This window comes from Brassica rapa, chromosome A10 (genome assembly GCF_000309985.2).
Source record: "Brassica rapa cultivar Chiifu-401-42 chromosome A10, CAAS_Brap_v3.01, whole genome shotgun sequence".
In the NCBI taxonomy this organism is placed as follows: Eukaryota; Viridiplantae; Streptophyta; class Magnoliopsida; order Brassicales; family Brassicaceae; genus Brassica; species Brassica rapa.
In genome coordinates this window covers 9648180-9669372 of record NC_024804.2, presented here as the reverse complement: position 1 = coordinate 9669372, position 21193 = coordinate 9648180, and the positions used below count along the sequence as shown (strand labels likewise).

Below are 21193 nucleotides of genomic sequence, written 5' to 3'. Positions count from 1 at the left end.
CACACTGGAACAAAACAACTAACATAGTACATGTTCCTATGAAAAGATTTTGTTATTTTGGCTAATGAATGAGACATTATTTTTTCAGTACGAGAAATAAAAACAATCGAGAACTCTGCAAATTTATTTTTCAGCTTGATCAGTTCTTTCAACTCAGTTGAAAAGCAGACCATGATCCATCTATCATATATCGCTAAGAGATTGTTATTTGTTTAGGATATTGTATTTCCGCTGGTTCTTCTTGTTTACGAGTAGCTTCAAACCAGACATGAAATTCGACTTCAGCACATTTTTCAATGGGTCCCTATCTAGTTCTTTGAATAACTTATTGTTTATCACTTTGCAAATGTACCATATAATCCAAAAGTATGGATCTTTATCCAGCTTATAATTTTCACTAAAACATTTAACTATGTACTTTTTGTTATTTTAACAAAATTAAAGTTTCAGAAAATGTTCTGTGTTACTAAATTAATACTCTCTTGTACACACAAAAAAAACGGATGCTTTAGGTGTTGTTTTTTTGTATGTAAAAAATGACATTTTAAATTTGAATTAATATATTTTCTTTTAAAACTAAAACATAAATTAAAATGTAAAAATGTAAGTGGTACAGGAAGCAAACAAAACTTAAAAACTAAACTGAAAATCAATAAATAAAATTGTGTATTTATTTTTTATTAATACATCAATCTTTTATATACACATGAAATAGTTTTTTTTCTTCTAAATTATGATTTTATTAATTTGTATATGAAATTAATTTAATTAATTGATTTTAATAGTCCTATAAATTAATAAAAATATTAGATCTTGATCTGTGCACCCGCACGAGTGTTTGTTTAAAAGAATAAATATATAAAGTCTTAACAATATAAAAATATAATGGTTGCATTAAGATCCATTCATATGGGTGTTTGTTCAATTTGTAATATACAATATTTGTGTAGATTTACGATTTCTAATTATGTATAATTTGTTGATTTCTCACATTGCAGTTGGATACAAAACTTATCAAAATAATATGTTATATAACATATTTGTCAATTAATTTTTTTAACTAAAACAATTTTTGATGTAATTATTAATAAACTAAAACACCAATTATTATGTTTATGTGTCTTAATAAATCTATATTTCCAAAATTAAATGTGTTTTCGCTTTAATAAGATAGATAGATATGTCAATGGAAGAATTTAAGACAGTTTCAGGTTACGTTTGCAACATATTGTTCTCAATTGGTGAAAATAGTTTCGGAACCAGAAGAATGACCAGCATTTGAAAGCTACCTGGAAGGCATAAAGCTTCCCAGAAAAAGTTTCCTCAACTCAGAAATCATTCATGTTCCTAGGACGGCGAACCTTAAGGCGGATAGTTTAGCACACAGTGCTCGGAATCAACCGTCTTTCGTCGTACATATGGATGCAGAGTTACCACTTTGGTTCACAGAGTCAACATGAGTGTGTGAATATTTGTTGTCAAAAAAAAAAGATAGATAGATATGTCTCTAAACTTCTTATATGCCAAATAAATTCCACTTCTTTTTTATTTTTGAGAAATTAATATATTGAAATTTATTTGTTGTATTCTTTTAATTCAAAAATATTTGTGTGAATTCTATTGATCATCACATTATTTTTAGAATACCTAAACTTAACATTTAAATTGGTTTGTTTTAAATATTTGGATCGATAATCAATAATTATTTTTAATATTTTTGGTATTTTGAGTATACTTTAAATTTTTTTTAGATATTTATATTTGACTATTTGTAGATATTTTCAAGTGTTTAAACCAACTTAAAAGTATCATATGCATTATGTATGTTTTTATATACATTAAATCTAAAAATAATTAATATGTATAAGTATATAAACCTTTTTTGGATATATTTGAGTATCCGAAATACTTTGGTTCGGATCAGATTCGGTTTCGAATCTATAAATATCAAAATTAATTTCTCCTTTAAAACATATTTCTCTTTGTATTGAACTTCTATAACTTCTTCCATGTCATGATCGATATGGTATCACAGGAATTTTAATCTAATAATTATCGTTTGAACTGCAGCCAAGGTAAAAGGAGTTTTAAAGGCAAGCAAAAGGACAACTTGAAGAAATAAATTATTGAAGTTTTGATGAAAGTCTTAGATGAAGTGAATCCATATGTTAAGAACTTCAGATCAGCAGGAGAACGATTTAGTACTAATCCTCAAGAAGCTTTTCATATGAGGATCATTAGTGATCGTCTAAAGGATGGCAGAACATACAACACATCAACATCATCAGAGGTTGCAGCTTTGATTCCTGGAGATTTTAATCTTGATATAGATAAAAGAGATATAGTACTTCAAAAACATTCTGGAAAATTAATAAGGATTAATGAGATACATCCCTCATATCTAGCACTACAGTATCCTCTATTATTTACATATGGAAAAGATGAATTTAAGCTTGGTATTCAGAAAGGAGTAACGGAAGCTACTAAGAAGCTGAAGAAACAGACAATTAGTATGAGGCAATATTATGCTTTTCGTCTTCATGAGCGTAGGAATGAGTCAGCACACTCTTTTACATTGTTACTCTCAATATGTACTAAGTTACTATGATAGAGCATCTAACAGTAAGATATCAAGTTTATATAAGCAGATTATCCACTATGGTCAAAGTATGAATTAAATTATTTTAGTTTAGTTGGGAGTGGATATCGATTTACTATATGATACGTAAGTTCATAACTAATACTCTGTTTAGAAAATATACTCTCATCTCATCCAATATGAAATAAGATTTGAAAATAACTTCGAAGAATTGACATTGAAGGCTTTTTAAGAACATCATCTTTTTCCACAAAACAAAGACTACTTACTTACACATATTATTCACCCGTACGGATACTTCTTCGTTAATCAGTAGCCCTTTTCCTAAAAGAGCAATTTTCATAGATTTCAAAGACTCCTCCATTGCATCACATAGCTTGTGCGAATCTGGTATGATTGTAGGGTCAACCGCTATCGAGATTACCATTTTGTCCGCGTAACTTTGGAAATGGATCAGCAGTGACTGTCAAACACAAACATAAATTTATTAAGAATAAAAACAAAGAAAATTATTAAGAAGAAAAAGGTTGGACTAAGTAGTTCTTTGGCTCTTTACATACTTGTGCGTGTCCATAGACGCTAGGAGCGATATAAGCGATTGGATGGCCATGGAAACTGATTTCTTCGGTTGGGCCATTGACGTTTGAAATGAATGCCGTTGTGCTTAATAATAATCGATTGAACAATGCTGCTCCTATCTAAAATGATAAGAGTCTTATATTATAAGTTCCCCACTTTCTCACAGCGGAAAGAAATCGAGTATGACGATCATTTTTATATACCTTTGCACCAAACACACTAACAATGAAGCTCATAATCAAATAAAGTATAGGAGCATGAAGAGAGTTCTTCTTTTGATCCATCGTGGATTTAGCTTTCGATAGATAGACCAATGGATCGGTTTCTGGACCAATCGACAGTGGTAAAACAACTATGTTGATAAGGTTTCCCCATCTGCATTTCGAATCTTTTGCCATCATATCTGCCAATGGCTTCAATCATAATTGCCTCGTGTCACAATACATGTATTTTTTTCTATATCTTTGAACAATGGTGTATACAGTGTATTCAAAGGTGCATGTTTCTAACCTGGACTCCAATTTCCGACCTTAGGTTTACCAAAACTCCTGCACGAACTCGTATATTACATGGAATATTATTTAGAAGCGGTCTTGATGTTCCACCATTCTCATTCGTCTTGTCTTTTATTAGGTCAAGAAGCAACACGTAAATCCAAAATAAACATTAAGACATATAAATCACATGTAATATGTTTTTATTGCAAGTCGATATTTACCATGTGCTCCGTTTAGATAGCGCGAGAGAGCAGCTTGTGTAACTCCAAGTAAAACATCGTTGATAGTCTAGAAATGGTCACAAGATCAGGAAACAAGAAAAACACTTAATTTTGTTTGAGAAAGTGTTGTCTTTACACTACAAGAAAACACAAGTTTTACGAGGGCAGTTTTCCTCGTGACTTCGTCGTAAAAGCAGTGTTACGAGGAATTAGCGAAGAAACCCGTTTCGTCGTTATACGTTTGTCGTAACGCATATATCCTCGCTAATTCGTCGTAACATAGCGAGGAAATAATTTCGTCGTAAAAGCAAAGAGGAATATTTCGTCGTAAAGACCACGTAAAGCTTCCACGTAAGGACGTCGCTAAATTTCCTCGTAAATACCACGAAAGACGTTCCTCGTAAAACCCACGTAAATAACTCGAAAGTAAATACTCGTAAAGTAAACGTAAATATCTTGATAGCTTTCCTCGTAAAGACCACGTGAACTTTCCACGTCATTTCCTTGTAAACAATTCCTCGTAAAAACCTCGTTAAGCTTCCACGTAAAGAAGTCGCAAAATTAACTACGAATTTACTTCGTTTCGTTATTTTACAGAAATATAAAAAATTATAATTAAAAAAATAATTTAAATAATTTAAATTATTAATAAAATTAAAATTCTAAAAAAATCAAAACCAAAATATTTTATATATAAATAAGTTTTGAATTCATAATACAAGAACCGAAATTAAAAAGAACTAAGGGTCGTGAATCGCCCGATAGAATTCATCACTCCTCGCCGTTACATCCGCCTCGGTATGTGTGTCGGATGTTGACTCGCCTGGAATAGGATTTCGTTGTCGCATGGTCATCGGGGGAGGAGGAACCGATGGTCCTCTAGAAGAAGGAGACCCAAAGACTCTCTGAGTGTACTGAGTCTCGGGGACAGTCTCTTGTCCCGAAGAACCGGGAGCTGATGAAGACGACGGGTCTAAACGATTACCCGGCTCACCGAACATCTCTCTGTAATGGGCAGTAAGTCTACCTTTTCGAACCTGAGAAAAAAATTTAATTTTTTAAATTTTCGTCAACATATATTTTCCAACATTATCCACCTAATCAACACTAAATAACATAAGATCCGTAAACTTATCTAAATTCCCTATACTAACCACCTAATCTACCTAAACTAACCAAATTAGAGAGGAATTAGAGAGGCTTACCATTGCAACGAAACAGGGAGGAAGTGGAGAGGAAGTAGAGAGGAAAGAAAGAGTGAGCGCTCGGGGTGTATATATAAGATTACATTCCGTCGCAAATTCCTCGTAATTTTACGACGAATTACAGAGGCCCGTGTTTTTTTTTACGACGAAACAGCGAGAGATTACAAAGGCCCGCGTTTTATTATACGAGGAAGTTACGAGGAATTACAAAGGCCCGTGTTTTTTAGGTACGAGGACGTTACGACTATTTTGCTTACGTGGAATTACCGAGGAAAGCTTCCCTATAAATATACCCGTAACTCTCCTTCTCAACCCACACCCAAACTCCCAAATCACACCCTATCTCACATCATACTCTCAAATCCAATCCTATTCAAATTATAAAAATTTGAGAAAAAAGGAAGAGAAGATGATATTGGAATTTATGTTGGTGAGACTTAAGTAATATAATTGCTGGAAGTCTTGCCACATGTAAATCCAGTATATTTCTTCTTTTTCTTTTTTTTTTCTAGTTTTTACAGTACGAGGTGTTTACGACGATTTTGGTTACGTGGTATTTACGACGAATTTGTCCTACGTGGTATTTACGACGAATCTCTCCTACGTGGAATAAACGAGGAATTTGTCCTACGTGGTATTTACGACGAATTTGTCCTACGTGGTATTTACGACGAATCTCTCCTACGTGGAATAAACGAGGAATTCGTCGTAAGTTCGACGTCAACATACGAGGAATTAACGAGTATTCCGTTTAAATCCCTAAAATCCGAAACCCCAAACCCCATATTCCTTATCTTCTACTTCATATATTCCAAACCCTATCTTTATTTTCATTCCAAACCACAATTCCCTATCTTCTAATTCATATATTCCAAACCACAATTCTCACTTTTACTTATTCATAAAACAAACTCCCACATTTTCTTATTCACAAAACAAACTCCCACATTACCTTATTCATAAAACAAACTCTCACATTACCTTATTCATAAAACAAACTACACAAAATCGAGTATATTTCTTCTTTTTCTTTTTTTTTCTAGTTTTTACAGTACGAGGTGTTTACGACGATTTTGGTTACGTGGTTTTTACGACGATTCCGTCCTACGTGGAATTAAAGTGGGCCGCGTTCATCATTTATTTTACGTGGTATTTACGACGAATCTTTCCTACGTGGTATTTACGACGAATTTGTCCTACGTGGTATTTACGACGAATCTCTCCTACGTGGAATAAACGAGGAATTCGTCGTAAGTTCGACGTCAACATACGAGGAATTAACGAGTATTCCGTTTAAATCCCTAAAATCCGAAACCCCAAACCCCATATTCCTTATCTTCTACTTCATATATTTCAAACCATATCTTTATTTTCATTCCAAACCACAATTCCTTATCTTCTAATTCATATATTCCAAACCACAATTCCCACTTTTACTTATTCATAAAACAAACTCCCACATTTTCTTATTCACAAAACAAACTCCCACATTACCTTATTCATAAAACAAACTCTCACATTACCTTATTCATAAAACAAACTACACAAAATCGAAAATACATCAATCGGATTCATCGACATTCTCGTCATCACTAGAAATGTCTTCATTTTCATTAAACTCGTCTTCAACAGCTTCGTCTGTGGCATCATCGGTAAGATCTTCGTACTCGTGATTATGCGGATCAATGAGAAGGATGTCATCAATTTCTTGTTCAGGTTCCTCGACTTCATTTATCTGTTCTTCTTGCAATGGTGGTTCTTCTCCACTGATGATTCGTCCTCGAGGTGTTACTTTGATCACTACTAACCAATTTATACCCGAATCTCTCATCCGAGAGTATGGAAGGAAGCTAACTTGGTCTGCTTGTGAAGCTAAGATGAAAGGCTCGAATTTGTTGTACCGTCGTCCACCGTTGACATCAACTACACCGAATTTGTTAGACCGAACACCTCTGTTGACGACGGGGTCGAACCATTCACATTTGAAGAGGACGCATTTCAGCTTCAGTATCCCTGGAAATTCGACTTCAATAATCTCCGTGTGTCACTTACAAAGTTGGTGGATTCAAAATTAATTAGGTGCAAAAAAAAAAACGTGTGTCACTTACAAAGTTGGTGGATTTAAAATTTCCTCGCTAAATCCAAGTAAATAGTTTCCTCGTAAATAAGACGCGAAGTTTACGTCCACTTTACGAGGAACGTACGTGAAACATGATATCATCGTTATTTCCTCGTAAATGACACGTCACATTACATCGACTTTACGACGAACGGTTTTTGTCGTTAGTTTACGAGGAAATAACGATGATACCGTTATTCACGTAAAATCCTCGTAAAGTTGACGGAAACTTACGATGATTTTTTTTCCTCGTTAATATTCCTCGTTAAGCTTGAGTTTTCTTGTAGTGTTAAGAAATTATAGTAAGTATTCAAACCGAAACTATTTAAACTTAATTACCATGTCCATGATGTCTTTTATAAGTCTTACGTCATTTAAAGAAACAATTCGATGAGAAAATCTCTTCGCATTGCTCTCGGCTTCTGCACCACCTTTTAGAGACGTCTCTGTATCCTTCAGAAACAACACCGTAGCCAAGAGTAACAGAAGATCTACAATGGTATTCCAAATCAATCTCACTGTGGCATAAATGGCAAACATCGAGCTTAAGAACCAGCCTGTGTTTCTAAGGCCGTGTGACACGTTTTCACGTCGTTTAAGGATAGGAATAGTAGGAAGCGCTTCAGGGTCTGATGATTTATGAGTACACGCCAAGATGAGAGACATACGTGACATTCCATCTCCCAACGAATGGTGAGATCTTATGACACCGATTGCTTCTGCATCAGATGTTTTGACGTTGAGGATGTGGATATCCCACAAGGGTCTTGATCTATCAAGAGGAAGCATTGTAAGTCGTGAAATGTAGTCCTCTACGAATTTGTCTCCTTGGTCACCAATTTCATCAGGGTCTATGTCTGGTACGAATACATGATCTTTTACATTGACTTGGGTTTTGATCCATCTTGCACCATCCTCAGCCTGTGACGTTAGCTCACCAGAAGCCAAGTGAAATTGTAGGAATTATCAGGCGACAAAATGTTTAAAACGCAGGGGCACTAGTTAACGTGTATTGTTTATATTTGAAAAGGAAAATGCCAACGAAATTGACCGCAACATTCGAGAGGGAATATATGATTTTATGTTTTTCAAAAATACTATAATATCATACCCATAAAATAAGACTTATTCTTGGATTCACCCCCTAGGTTCACCAACCAATAAGATTGTGTCATTTTAGATTCAGTATCTTTTAAAAAAGGAAACAAAATATTATCGAATTATATTATATTTTTAAAATAAAAATTATATTAATTACGAAAAAAGATTTTTTAATCACAAAAAATGAATTTGTTTTTCAAAAGTATTTTTAACGTTGCCAACAAATATTAAACCCTAAACCCTAAACATTTAGGTAAATCCTAAACTCTTGAATAAATCATAAATCTTAAAGTTTAAGATTTGATCCAAAAATTTCGGATTTATCCAAGGGTTTAGGGTTTACCCAAGGGTTTAGGGTTTAGGATTAGGATTTACGGTTTAGTGTTTTGTTGATTGTGTTAAAAACATTTTTTTTTAATTCAAGAATTTAAAATTTATCAAAGGGTTTAGGGTTTACCGAAGGGTTTAGGGTTTAGATTTAGAGTATAGTGTTTTGTTTATGGTATTAATTTTTTTTTTGAAAACGTTCTTTTTTGCAACTACTATTATTTTATTTATTTATATTTTTTTTTAATTTTAAAAACGTAATATAATTTGACAATATTTTGTTTCCTTTTTTAAAAGATACCAGATTTAAAATAACTAAATCTTATTGGTTGGTGAACCTATAGGTTCACCCTAGGGGGTGAACCCAAGAATAACTCATAAAATAAAGAGTTATTTTTGGGTTCACCCCCTAAGGTGAACCTCTAGGTTCACCAACCAATAGGATTATGTTATTTCAAATTTGATATTTTTTAAAAAAAGAAACAAAATATTGTCAAGTTATTTTATGTTTTTAAAATAAAAAGGTAAAAAAATAGTAGTTACAAAAAAAAGATTTTTTTTAAAAAAATATTGTTAACGTCGTCAGCAAAACACTAAACCCTAAATTCTAATTCCTAAACCCTAAATCCGAAACCCTAAACCCTTAGGTAAACCCTAAACCCTTGGGTAAACCCTAAACCCTTGGATAAATTGTAAATTTTAAATCAAAAACACTAAACACTAAAATCCTAAACCCTTGAGTGTTTTAGTGTTTAATGTTTTTGATTTAGAGTTTATGATTTATCCAAAGATTTATGGTTTACCCAAGGGTTTAGGGTTTCGGATTTATGGATTAGGATTTAGGGTTTAGTTTTTTTCTGACGACTTAAAAATATTTTTTTTGTAATTACTACTATTTTTATATTTTTATCTTTTTATTTTAAAAACATAATATAACTTGATAATATTTTGTTTTCTTTTATAAAAGATATCAAATTTGAAATAACATAATCCTATTGGTTGGTGAACCTAGAGGTTCACCATAGGGGGTGAACCCAAGAATAAGTCTAAAATAAAAGTTTCAGTACAACTCGAGAGAAGATTTTTGTTTAATTTCAAACATTGGATACTGCTCTTGTTTATATTTTAAAAACACACTAGATTTTGATCTGCGCTTGAAAAGGAAAGGTTTGTTTTTGACATTACAAAAAATATTTTAAATGTATTTCTACATAATATATTGTATAGATTTAATCACATTTATTCGGAACTACGAACTAAATTGTACCAAACTGAAAATTCTGAAACTAAAAATAAATTGGATTTCATAAGTAACGGAGAACCAAAAGGGTAAATGAATTTTTAAAATACAAAGTATATACTTACTAATATTAATTACATTTAATTTCTAAATAACCAAATATTTTAAAAGTATTATATATAAACCGAATTACCCAAAAAAAATTTTAAATTATGTAAAGTATTCGAATTATCTGAGATTTTTATCCGAACAACCAAAATTACATGTTATTTGAACTGATAATCCCAAAGTATCCAATATTTTTACCTATAAATTTGAAATTATCTGGAAAACCAGAATCAAACCATAATTTAATTAGACCCAATTTATTTTTTGCAATTTAAGCGATTCTCAACTTTGCCAATGAACCAAATAAAATAAAATAAAACAAACCAACTAAAATCAAACCAAACCAAACTTTGTAAATAATTGTCCTAAATTTAGAGAACCAAAACACCAAAACTCAAAATACTCAAATCAAAACAGAATGCTAAAGACTAACAGTCCATCTACATTTAAATAGTACGAAAAGTATTCTATTTTTACAAATTGTTTAAATCCTTTTACTAGGAATACATATGTGGCTTACAAACGAATTAAGATATAAGCAGTGTTTTTATCCGATCATGATATGTGGTCGAACTGATAAACCCGATAGCCATATATAATCTGGAGTGGCATATGTTCTTCATGTAGCATTCTATCAGAGGTTTTACCAACTAATATGTTCTTACAAAATTCGGATTTAAAAAAAATGATTTATTAAAAATATGAAAAAACCTAAAAAATTATAATTGCATAAAATTTAGTATAAGTACACATAAGAAAGCCAATAATTTTATAATTGTATAAACTGTAAATTCTAATATTTTACAGTTTAATAACATGATCGAAAAGTGATTAAAAATAAAATATGAATATATGATCAAACGGCCAATAAATTATGTTACATATATAAGGAACATAAATTGAATAATATGCTTTGAATATTTCACATTTGCGTGTTATAATGAGATACATATATTTCACTGATATTACTACACCAGAAAATACATTTAATAATTTTAGATGAATAAATAAATCATAATGTCGTAAAATATAATAACGAAAACAAACCAACGATATTTCCAAAAAGTATATTATGTGTTTATTGTTTTGAATTGATTGTTATAGAAAATAACGGTAAGACTAAAATATAATGACTAGGTGCAGCAACCTTTCATACGTATATTTTTTAATAATCCTTCATTTTTAATAGTATATATTTATATAAGATATCTATTGTGGGAACCCAAATTTGCACTGTTGATTTTCGTCAGATTAGAAAAGATAGGAACCCTAAATTTTCCCAAGGTCCCGGGTATATGCTAAACCATATGCCAAGCAATCAGAACACGAAAAATGGACAATGTATTAAATTGATAGAAACAAAAATAGAGCAAAGATGATCGTATTCCGAATTTGCGTATAAGCGTTTAGAACAGGTAAAGCCTTGGCCGTAAGAGCTGTCGGCGAAATCCTAGTTTTAACAACCTAATACTTGAAAACCTATTTGAGTTGCAGCTCAATAACAAAAACGAAAAATTGCCCAAATCACTCTAAGTCTTAAGTTTTCTGTGTGTCCAAATTCTCTTTTTGCGCCTCTTGCCTTCACATCCTTTATATACTCATCCTAGGTCGGTTTGGGCTTTCCTTTTTCGCTTATGGGTCAAGTTCATCCTTTGGCGGAAAATTTCCATATTTACGATTTTCATGATTATTCTTTGAAACTTCAACATTTACCTCCGAAATTGACATTTATCTCCAAACTTGACATTTATCTTCAAACTTGACATTTATCTTTTTCCCGAATATTCGATAAACCATCATAGCAACTTCAGGCCAATTTCTCGTTAAAAATCGTAAGTGGGTTTTTACCGCGTTTTAGATCCTTTGGGCTGTTTTTCGACGAAAACGTTTTTACAATTTTTTCGGAAGAGTAACCTCCAGTACGATGCCGGTTTTACGAGATACTATTTTGCTTTGTATTTGAGCGTTTTTAAGCGAATCGCCGACTGCCATCGTGGCCAAAAGCGAATTGCAAGATACGATAAAGTGAGTTGCGAGATTTTATAGGAAATCATATTGAGTTTTTCTTATTATCGTAAAAAAATTAAAAATATCGAGTACATGGATGGATATTTTAAAATGTGGGAGTATACGAGTATACATATACGTACCCACTCCCTCCCCGTTTTTTAGAGAGGGGGATAGCTAAACTCGTCTTGTGACGAATTGCCTACGTACTCCTTTCGAGGATCAAGTCATCTCGTAGTTTAGTTTGTGTCGTGAGTGTTTCTTACTCGTTTGGCGAGATTGCGTCAGACATATTAGTCGCGGTGACTGTTACTAGATTGGCGATTTCTTCCGGATTTGATTTTTCTGGGATGTCTGAAGCAATGGGCTCGGGAACTTTCTTGTTTTCCGTGGCCGTTGCCTGAGTGAATCATTTTGGATCATCCTTCTTCGAAGCTTTTTCAGATGTTTTCTGAGCTGTCTTCGTTCATTTCGGTTTGAACATAGAGGTCGTCGTGGCTTGTCGAAGTTTGTGTTCGTCTAGGAAGCAAAGTCGCGACTGTTCTTTCGCATCCCCAGATTGCAGCGATTCCGTTGGGAGTCAGGAATTTGATGCCTAGGTGATATGTTGATGGAACTGTCTTCGTGGAGTTTGTCCAAGGCGTTCCCATGATCACGTTGTAGATGGCAGGGTGGTCTACCACCGCGAAGTCGGTGATTTTCGTGACTTCTTTCGCCATCACCGGGAGCTTAATCGAGCCGAGCGTCATTGACGTTATACCCGAGAACCCGGTCAGCGGTTTCGGCGTTGGTACGACTTCACCCTGTTCAATATTCATCCTATTGAGAGTGTCGCAGAAGATAACATTGACCATGCTTCCTGTGTCGACTAGGATCCTTGCGACCGCGAGATCTCTGATTACGACATCAATAACGAGCGGGTTGCAATGGGGCTGGTCAATTCCACCAGTCTCTTTCTCCTCAAAGGTGATCACGCCGTTTGGTACGTCGCAAGGCGGAGACGCGGTCGTCTAGTTCATGCTTGTTTCAGCTTTCCGCTGGTAGACCTTGATGGACGAGACAGTGTCATGGCAGTATTGTGATCCGCCGATGATCATGTTCACTCTGCGACGATTATTGTCGTTTCCTTTGTCGTCATGCCTTCTTCTGTGTTTTTCGCCTGATTGATTCCTTTAAGAAGGATTCTCTAGGGTTCTATCAGTTTTCGGTGGGCAATCGGAATCACAGATGAGATCCTTAATACCAGTGACTTCAGATATTTCTCCTGCGAGTAATTTCACGGCTAACCTCGCGCCGAGTATTTTGCAGTTTACGGTTGAGTGTCCTCGTGTCTGGTGAAACTCGTGAAAGACGAAGTCATTGTATCCCGAATTTTTAGTCCACGTATTTCCCGACGTCCTTCCTTGTTCGGAGTTAATAGCATAGTTATGTGCCCCCTAGAGTTCTTCACCCTCGTGACGGACGCACTTGTCGTAACGAGAATTCCTCTTCTTTGATTTCTGATCTGATGCCGCATCTTTCGAGGATGTTTTTGTCGACTTATGTTTTTGCAACAGAACTTTCATCTCTTCTTCGATGGTGATGTAATATGTTGCCTTATGGAGGGCGTCTTGGATTGTCCACGGCTTGCCGAGAGTTATCCACTTTCGGAACTTCGACTTGTACCAGAGCGTCTTCATGAGTGTGTTTATTGCCACCTTATCGCTTATTCCACTAACTATTGCCATGACGAGCTTGAACATGTTCAAGAAGTTGCGGAGATATTCCTCCTCCTTCTGGGTAAGGCTCCAGAGATCATCGTCAGAAGTTTCTCTATCTATGAATATAGAGTATTGTTTGAGAAATTCCGAAGTGAGTTGATGGAAACTTTCGATGGAATTTCGCCCAAGGCGGGACAACCACTCGAGCGCTGCTCCCTGGATATTGTCGACGAAGAGGCGGCAATGGCCGGCGTCTCTTTCGTTTCCCTTTAGCATGGCCTTCCCCATGGCGATCTGAAAGGTTTCCAGGGTCTGAAACCTTTGTCTCGGTAATGCTAGCGGTGAAGCGAGTCTTTCGAGATTCCTCGAGGAGCCTGTCAATCTCAGGTGATGTAATCCCGGAGATCGCAGATTTCATCGAGATCACCGTCAGCGGCTTTCCGAGTTTGTTGGCGTTTGTTGTGAGTGATTTGAGCCTGTTCCTCAGCGAGTTTTTCTTGTTTGGCCCAGAAGGTGTTTTCCTCTTCTTCTGTCATGGGTTTCTCGAACGAAGAATCTAGCCGATTTTTGTGGCTCCTGGTCCTCCTTGGATGCACGTCCGCATCCTCGTTTGAATGATCGAACTGATCGCTGGGCTCCAAGTTAACTCGTTCGACGTTGTACTCCTCCAATTCCCGCACGGGGGGTGGAAGGTTTTCCGAGTCACAGCAGAGGTTATATCGCCAGGGCGTTCTCCTTTAGGGTTATCATGCGTGCTCCCCAGTCTGTTAAGCGGAGTCTTAAAATCAAGTCTTCTTCCGCGAAGCTTCGTAAGACTTGAAAACTTAATTGAGTCGCAGCTCGATAACTAAAACAGAAAATTTGCCTAAATTGCTCTAAGTGCTAAGTTTTCTGAGTCCAAATTCTCTTTTTGCGCTACTCGCCTTCGAAATCCCTTATATACTCCTCCTAGGCTGGTTTGAGCCTTCCTTTTTCGCTTTTGGGTCGAGTTCATCCTTTGGCGAAAATATTCCATTTTTTCGATCTTCATGATTATTCTTTGAAACTTTAACATTTACTTCCGAAATTGACATTTATCTCCAAACTTGATATTTATCTTCAAATTTGATATTTATCTCTTCTCACGATTATTCAATAAATCGTCATAGTAACTTCGGGCCGTTTCTCATTAAAAATTGTAAGTGGACTTTTGTCGCGTTTTAAACCCTTTGGGCCGTTTTTCAATGAAAAAGTTTTTACTATTTCTTTTCAAAAGAGTAACTTCCAGTACGATGCTGGTTTTGCGAGATAATCCAAATAAATCATATATTCAAGATAACCATGGTGTTAAGTTAACCGTTATTGTCTTTATACGATTGATCGAAACATTTACGCGAAAATAAGCTTTTGTCGATTTTCTGTAAATTTTCAACGGTAACTCCGATTGAGACGAAACAAGAGACAGTTTGACCAAGGCCTGAAGGGGGGAGTTCTGGAGACGAGAATACATGGTTCTGGACTGATCCAACTTGGCAAAGGCAAGTCTGGACAAGACTGATCCAGCTCGCCGTTGGGCGAGTTGGCCTTGGCTAATCCAACTTCTCTGATGGGTTGGACGATGCTGGTTTGGTTGTTCCGATGATCGGGAATTGTTCGTTCGATGGTTTGAATGGTCCCTTGTCGGGTAATAGTCTTAAGAATACGAAGTTTTATTTTCCTTATTATTATTTTGTTTTAGGAAGGTTTCTCGATAACATTTCGGCATTGATTTCGTCATTACCGATTTTGATCCCAACATCTATACTATTAAAAGAGATGGATTCTTAAAAAATCTACTTATGCAAGATTGTTGCAACTATTCATTTTTAGTCATACCTATTAAATACAATCAAATTTTATAACTAACCTCTATTATAGCAACCAAATGATATCATATAACATTTTAATAAATTCATTATTGTGTTATTGACCGTTTAAATCAATTCCACTAGAATGGCCTTTCGACGTCAAAAAAAAAAATTCAATTCCATTATTACAATGTTAACATGTTGGGCCTTAATTAAACAATAAAAAAAATCACCGTTTATATCCTGCGTTATAATATAATATAATCTCATTACATTTCGTATAGATCATATTATACAAACTTAAAAATTATTTGATCACTTCGACATGAAATATACACTTACAACTATATATAACCATTATGGACCATATAAAAAAATCGTAGCTATCGTGATTGTTATAATATAAAACTATTATAAAATACTTTATTCAATCTTATGTAGTATTAAAAAGTAAATGAGAGGTTTAATCAATTTTTTTAAGAAAAATCTAATGGTTTTTATCCGGTCGAGTCATATCACAGGTCGACCAATGTCATATCATTGGTTAATGGCAGATTTTATAAATTTATAAGATTTTTAATCAACAGGTTTTCACTAAATCCAAACGGTTTATATGCGGATCACTGCGTTTACCCGTTTGACTGCATAATTGGCTTGAATATAAAAAAATAGGTTTAAATTCGCCTATAAAATACATATTGTATCCCACTAAAAGTAGTTAAATAATTTGTACAAATAACATGCTTTCTTGGCACCATTTAAAAATATATACTAAGAATATAATTTATAAACTGAATTACTCGAAAAACCGAAGTACCTAAATATTGTTTTCCGAAGTTTTAAAAAGTATCCATGAATGCTGAGATCTAATAGTAGTTAAGCTTTTGTTTTTTTAGTTCCAGAGATAAATGATCCATTACGTTATTTATGAACTTCGGTATTTTTTTTTTTTGACATCCTTCCGTTTGGTTTTAGTTTTGGTTTTTCGTTTCTTCAGTTCCGGATAAATATGCCTATAACTATACAATATTTTATATAGAAATTCATATAAAATAATTCTTTTAATACCAAACATAAATCCACGCTTTCGAAGTGCCGATCAAAAATCTTGTACTTTATTAATTCAGCATAGAAACCACAATTTTTATCATACATTACTTGATAATTATAAATAAGTATATAGACAGAAATATCTCTAAAATATTATTTAAGAAATTATTTTTTTCAAAATTGTTTGTGTCATCATCACATCTATTTTTGATAAAATCAATGAAATGACTTAATAAAAAATTAATTTTACATGACCTGTTTTTATTAAGACATGCACAATTTAATTTATGAAATTTGATTTTTTTTTGTGAAATTCGTTAAATATAAAATAACATATATGTATCACCATATGATAATTTTAAACTAGTAAAATAATTATAAATACTGAAAAATTCTTATCAACATAGGAATGGAAACAATTATGTAGATATTTTTATATTCTACCACAATTAATTGTAAGTGCATTTTTACAAGAAAACAAAACAATACCTATTAATTGCCAAAATGTCATAGATAATTAAATGTTTGAATTGTACTTGAATTTATTAATGGGTGGCAAATATAGATAATTAAGTGTTTAAATTTAGGGCCCCTTAAAGTTATGGGTTTTTTCTACTGATAAAGCTAAAATCTACAAAAACAGTGTAGTATTAAAATATATATTAGGTTTTCACTTTTAAAATTTCATATATTAATTATCATTGCACTTGCAGCAACATTAACCTCCTAATTATAAGTAAATGCAACGTCAACATTAGTCAGTAAATATTGTAATTAGAGCATCTCCATGATGACTCTATATTTTAGAGTTTGAAAAATTTTATATTTGAAGTTTCATTTTTCCTAAAAGCAAAACTTCAAATTTAATTTTATTTTTTTTGTATTTTACACTATAGTTTTTCATTTATCATAACTAATATAAATTCATTAAAAAAATTATAAATAACTAGCACATATATTAAAATATTACAGTAATATTAATTAATAAAATATTACACTAAAATAATATTTTAAATAAAAATACATAATTAAATATTTAGCTACAACCAAAATATCACATTATTCCATATATTCGGTTACACAAAAATTTTGTGGACATTATTTAAGAGATTTTGGAGGTTCTAAAGTAAATTTGCCAAACTATTAGTGTTGTTGTAATATTTAAATTTTGTAATAATTATGTATTTATGTTTCTTTTAAAGAAGTTTTTTATTAAGTTTCTTTTGTAATATTAGTGTTGTCTATTTCTTGTTTAAGATATTCGAAATCTTATTTTGAAAATTTTATTTAATTTTATGTGTAAAATTTGGATATATAAGAACAAATTTGAAATATTTATGATATATAAAAAAATTGAAGGATTAAAACGATAAATAAGAAAATACGTAAGAACCATAAATGTGAAATCTAATTAATTATAAAGAGCAAAATACAAATAAAAAGATGAAACTTTCAATTTGAAGTTTTGAGTGGGGAAACTTCAAATATGAAGTTTCACTTATCAAAACTCTAAATTTGAAATTTTAAAGTTTCTTTTTGAATTACAAAAAACTTTATATTTGAATTTATAGAATTTTTTAGGAGATGCTCTTATACAATAGAGAGAATATGCGCTAAAGGAAAGGCTATATAGAGAGATTCGTTGGGGGCAGAGCCGTGCTTACATGAGGAAAAAATAAAGATTGGCCTAGGGCATCTAATTTTTTTCTTTTTGTAACTTGCATCTATTTTTAAAAAGTTTTAAAGCATTTCTTATGATTTATTCTCTTAATTAGATCTTATAAAAAACAACTTTATAAACATAGCATCGTTAGTAGTTTTATGGATAGTCAAAAAAGCTAAAAACATATATATTTTTTTTGCTAAACTGCTAAAAACATATATTAGAATGAAAACATGCATGGTTTCTTTAAGAAACCAAACAAAATATGGAAACAATTGTTTGTCCCCTTAAAAATGGGTAAATGATTGTTCTTGGTTCTGTTACACTAAACTACAATAGCTTTATTATTGTAGATTCATAAAAAAAAATAGTATCGCTTAGGAAGCTGTTAGTGCTCGCACGGCTCTGATTGGGAGGGGGGATTGCATATCGTGATTGAAGCAACCATCTTGATATTGTTTCCATATCTTATAAAACACGGGCCTTAGTTCTTCTATGTGAATTTATATGTGATATCGGAAAAAAAAAGCAGAGGAAAGGCATCAACCATGGCAAAACAGAACATATCAAGGGTTACCAGTTTGCTGGAGATACGAGGATGTTTGGAAACGTTTTGCTTTAAATCGTCAAGAATTACATCAGGATTAATCTTAGTTTTGAACCCAACAATGATCACGGTGCAGTAGTCTGCTCCGGATGATTGAAAAATACGTGCCATCGGGCTGAGCGGCTCCTCCTCCTCCTTTGCCATTTTCCTTTTCTGCTTCTTATATGTATCTTCAGTGTTTTAATGTCTGTTTTGTCTCTCATATTTCAAAGTTATGCATATTGTAAATTTATAAGTGACAATTGCATTTAATAATATAAATTGGTTTAAGAAAAACAACTTGGCTTATCTGCTTCTAACGCCAAGCACGTTGATATAGATAATAGTACATAGATTAATATGTAGTTTATCTCTTGTTTTTTTCACGATATTATGTATCCATCATCCATGGATTCCAGACATCTTCAGAGACCATATGCGTTATATTAACTAAAACGAAAGAGAAAACGTACAAGGATGCAACAATAAAGTTCCTTAATTAATATACAAGACAACTTGAATGAAAAAAAAAAGACAACTTGAATGATTTTTTTTTTTTATAATCTTTTGGAGTAAATTATGGAGTGAGAATGACAACTTGAATGATTGTATTAAAAAGGTTCCGAAACCATGCATACTTTTGCTTTATTATTTTTTTTTTATAACACCAAATACTTATATAAGAGCTTAGATGATTACAAACGGAGGTACACTTGACAGTTAAGCGGTATACGAAGATAATTAAAACATAACAAAAAATAAATGTAGTAACAGAGAGAGAAAAAAAACTGTAGAGAAGCTTCACTTTAAATCCTAAAACCGTGTTGTTCGAAAGAACATAATGAAGTCTACCGACGTTGAAGTACCCACTCGGGGTTTGAGAGGGGTTAAAAGCATAGTTTTGCTTTTAACATGCAGAAAACGAATTGTAATCCGGTATATTGAAGGGTGAACATGCAAAAACAGATCCGGTATATTGAACTTCACTTTTTTTGTTAATTTTTTATTATATTTTTATCTTCTGTATTTAATAAGCTTTTCTAATATATTTTTTATTGGTTAATCTATAGATATATATAATAAACCTTCTCAAACCATGAAATCCGTGGGTTATCTGCATTTAACGCCATGCACGTTGATATAGTAGATAGAGTAATATATAGTTGATCTCTTGTCTTATTTTATATACATGGATTCCATTCAAGACCCAAGAGGTGTGTTATATAAGTGATATTAGGGAGGCTATGCGTACATTAACTAATACGAAAGAGACAACGTACAAGGTTGCAACAATAAATATCTATTCTATTAAAAGGGAAACATTCTTGATAAATCTACTTATATAGGTTGTTTGGACCTTTCATTTTTTTATTTTTTGGGCTTCCTTATATATTATATGTTATCCAGGGGCGAAGCTAGGTGGAAGAGTCTGAGTGCACGTGCACTCCCTATTATCTTTATTTAATATGTTTTTACATTGTACGTAATGGTTGAAATAGCTTATTTGGTTAAGGTGCACCCACATTTTTCAATGATCCAGAGTTCGATGCCCCACTATATTATAAATTATTTTAACTTATATTAATTGTATGCACCCAGGAGAAAACAGGTCTGGCTTCTCCCCTGATGTTATCCTATTTAATCTCACTTTGTTATCAGCAAAATAAATATTATTAATTGGGTTTTGGGCATTTAACTTAAAAAGATAATTTCACTGATACAACCCATTCAAAAAAGAAAATTATAAATCCAATTAACTTTTGTTACAGAAAATTTTTTTTAACCAAATTAACTTTAGACCTTTTTTTACAAAATCCCAAATTATGAATACCATTTTATACATAAATACATATAAATGTAACATTATTTAAATTGTATGGATTTCTAATAATAAAATATCTGTCACAAACTGATTTTTTTTTAAAACAAAATTGATAATAGTTTGATAGAAAATTAAAAAAGGAAAAAATAATAATACTTGCTTCACTATTTTGGTAGATTGATAACTAATATATTTATAAATAAACTTAACAATATTTGTTAAAAGAAATTTCTTATACAAGTCAAATATATATTAATAGATCAAAAATTTATAAAACAAAAAACAAATTATATTTTTTTCAGTGGGTTAATAACGGTCTTTTTGATTTTCAGATACTTTTACTATACTCATTTTATTATATTTTATTCTACTATATATGAGTTACTAGATCTTACGGTTCGACCACAAGTCTGATTCGGATATGAAAACTCAATGAAAACATTGTACCCGACTGAAATAATAATAATAAAACAGCTTTAAATATTTTAGGTATCTAATAATAAACATAAATTCATTTAATATTTGAGTTTACGGTCACCAAAA

General features: G+C 32.5%; 1 protein-coding gene across 1 annotated transcript; it reads right to left on the bottom strand.

Moving 5' to 3' along the window:
• Positions 1-62: 62 nt before the first annotated feature.
• Positions 63-20693, bottom strand: LOC103844815 (O-acyltransferase WSD1). Its single transcript, XM_009121635.3, has 7 exons — positions 18820-20693; positions 7560-8141; positions 3897-3963; positions 3689-3801; positions 3382-3591; positions 3160-3297; positions 63-3062 (listed from the first exon to the last, which is right to left on the bottom strand). The coding sequence occupies exons 1-7, from the start codon at positions 18991-18993 to the stop codon at positions 2865-2867; spliced, it is 1482 nt and encodes a 493-aa protein (XP_009119883.1). The 5' UTR covers positions 18994-20693; the 3' UTR covers positions 63-2864.
• Between the last annotated feature and the right edge of the window lie 500 nt (positions 20694-21193).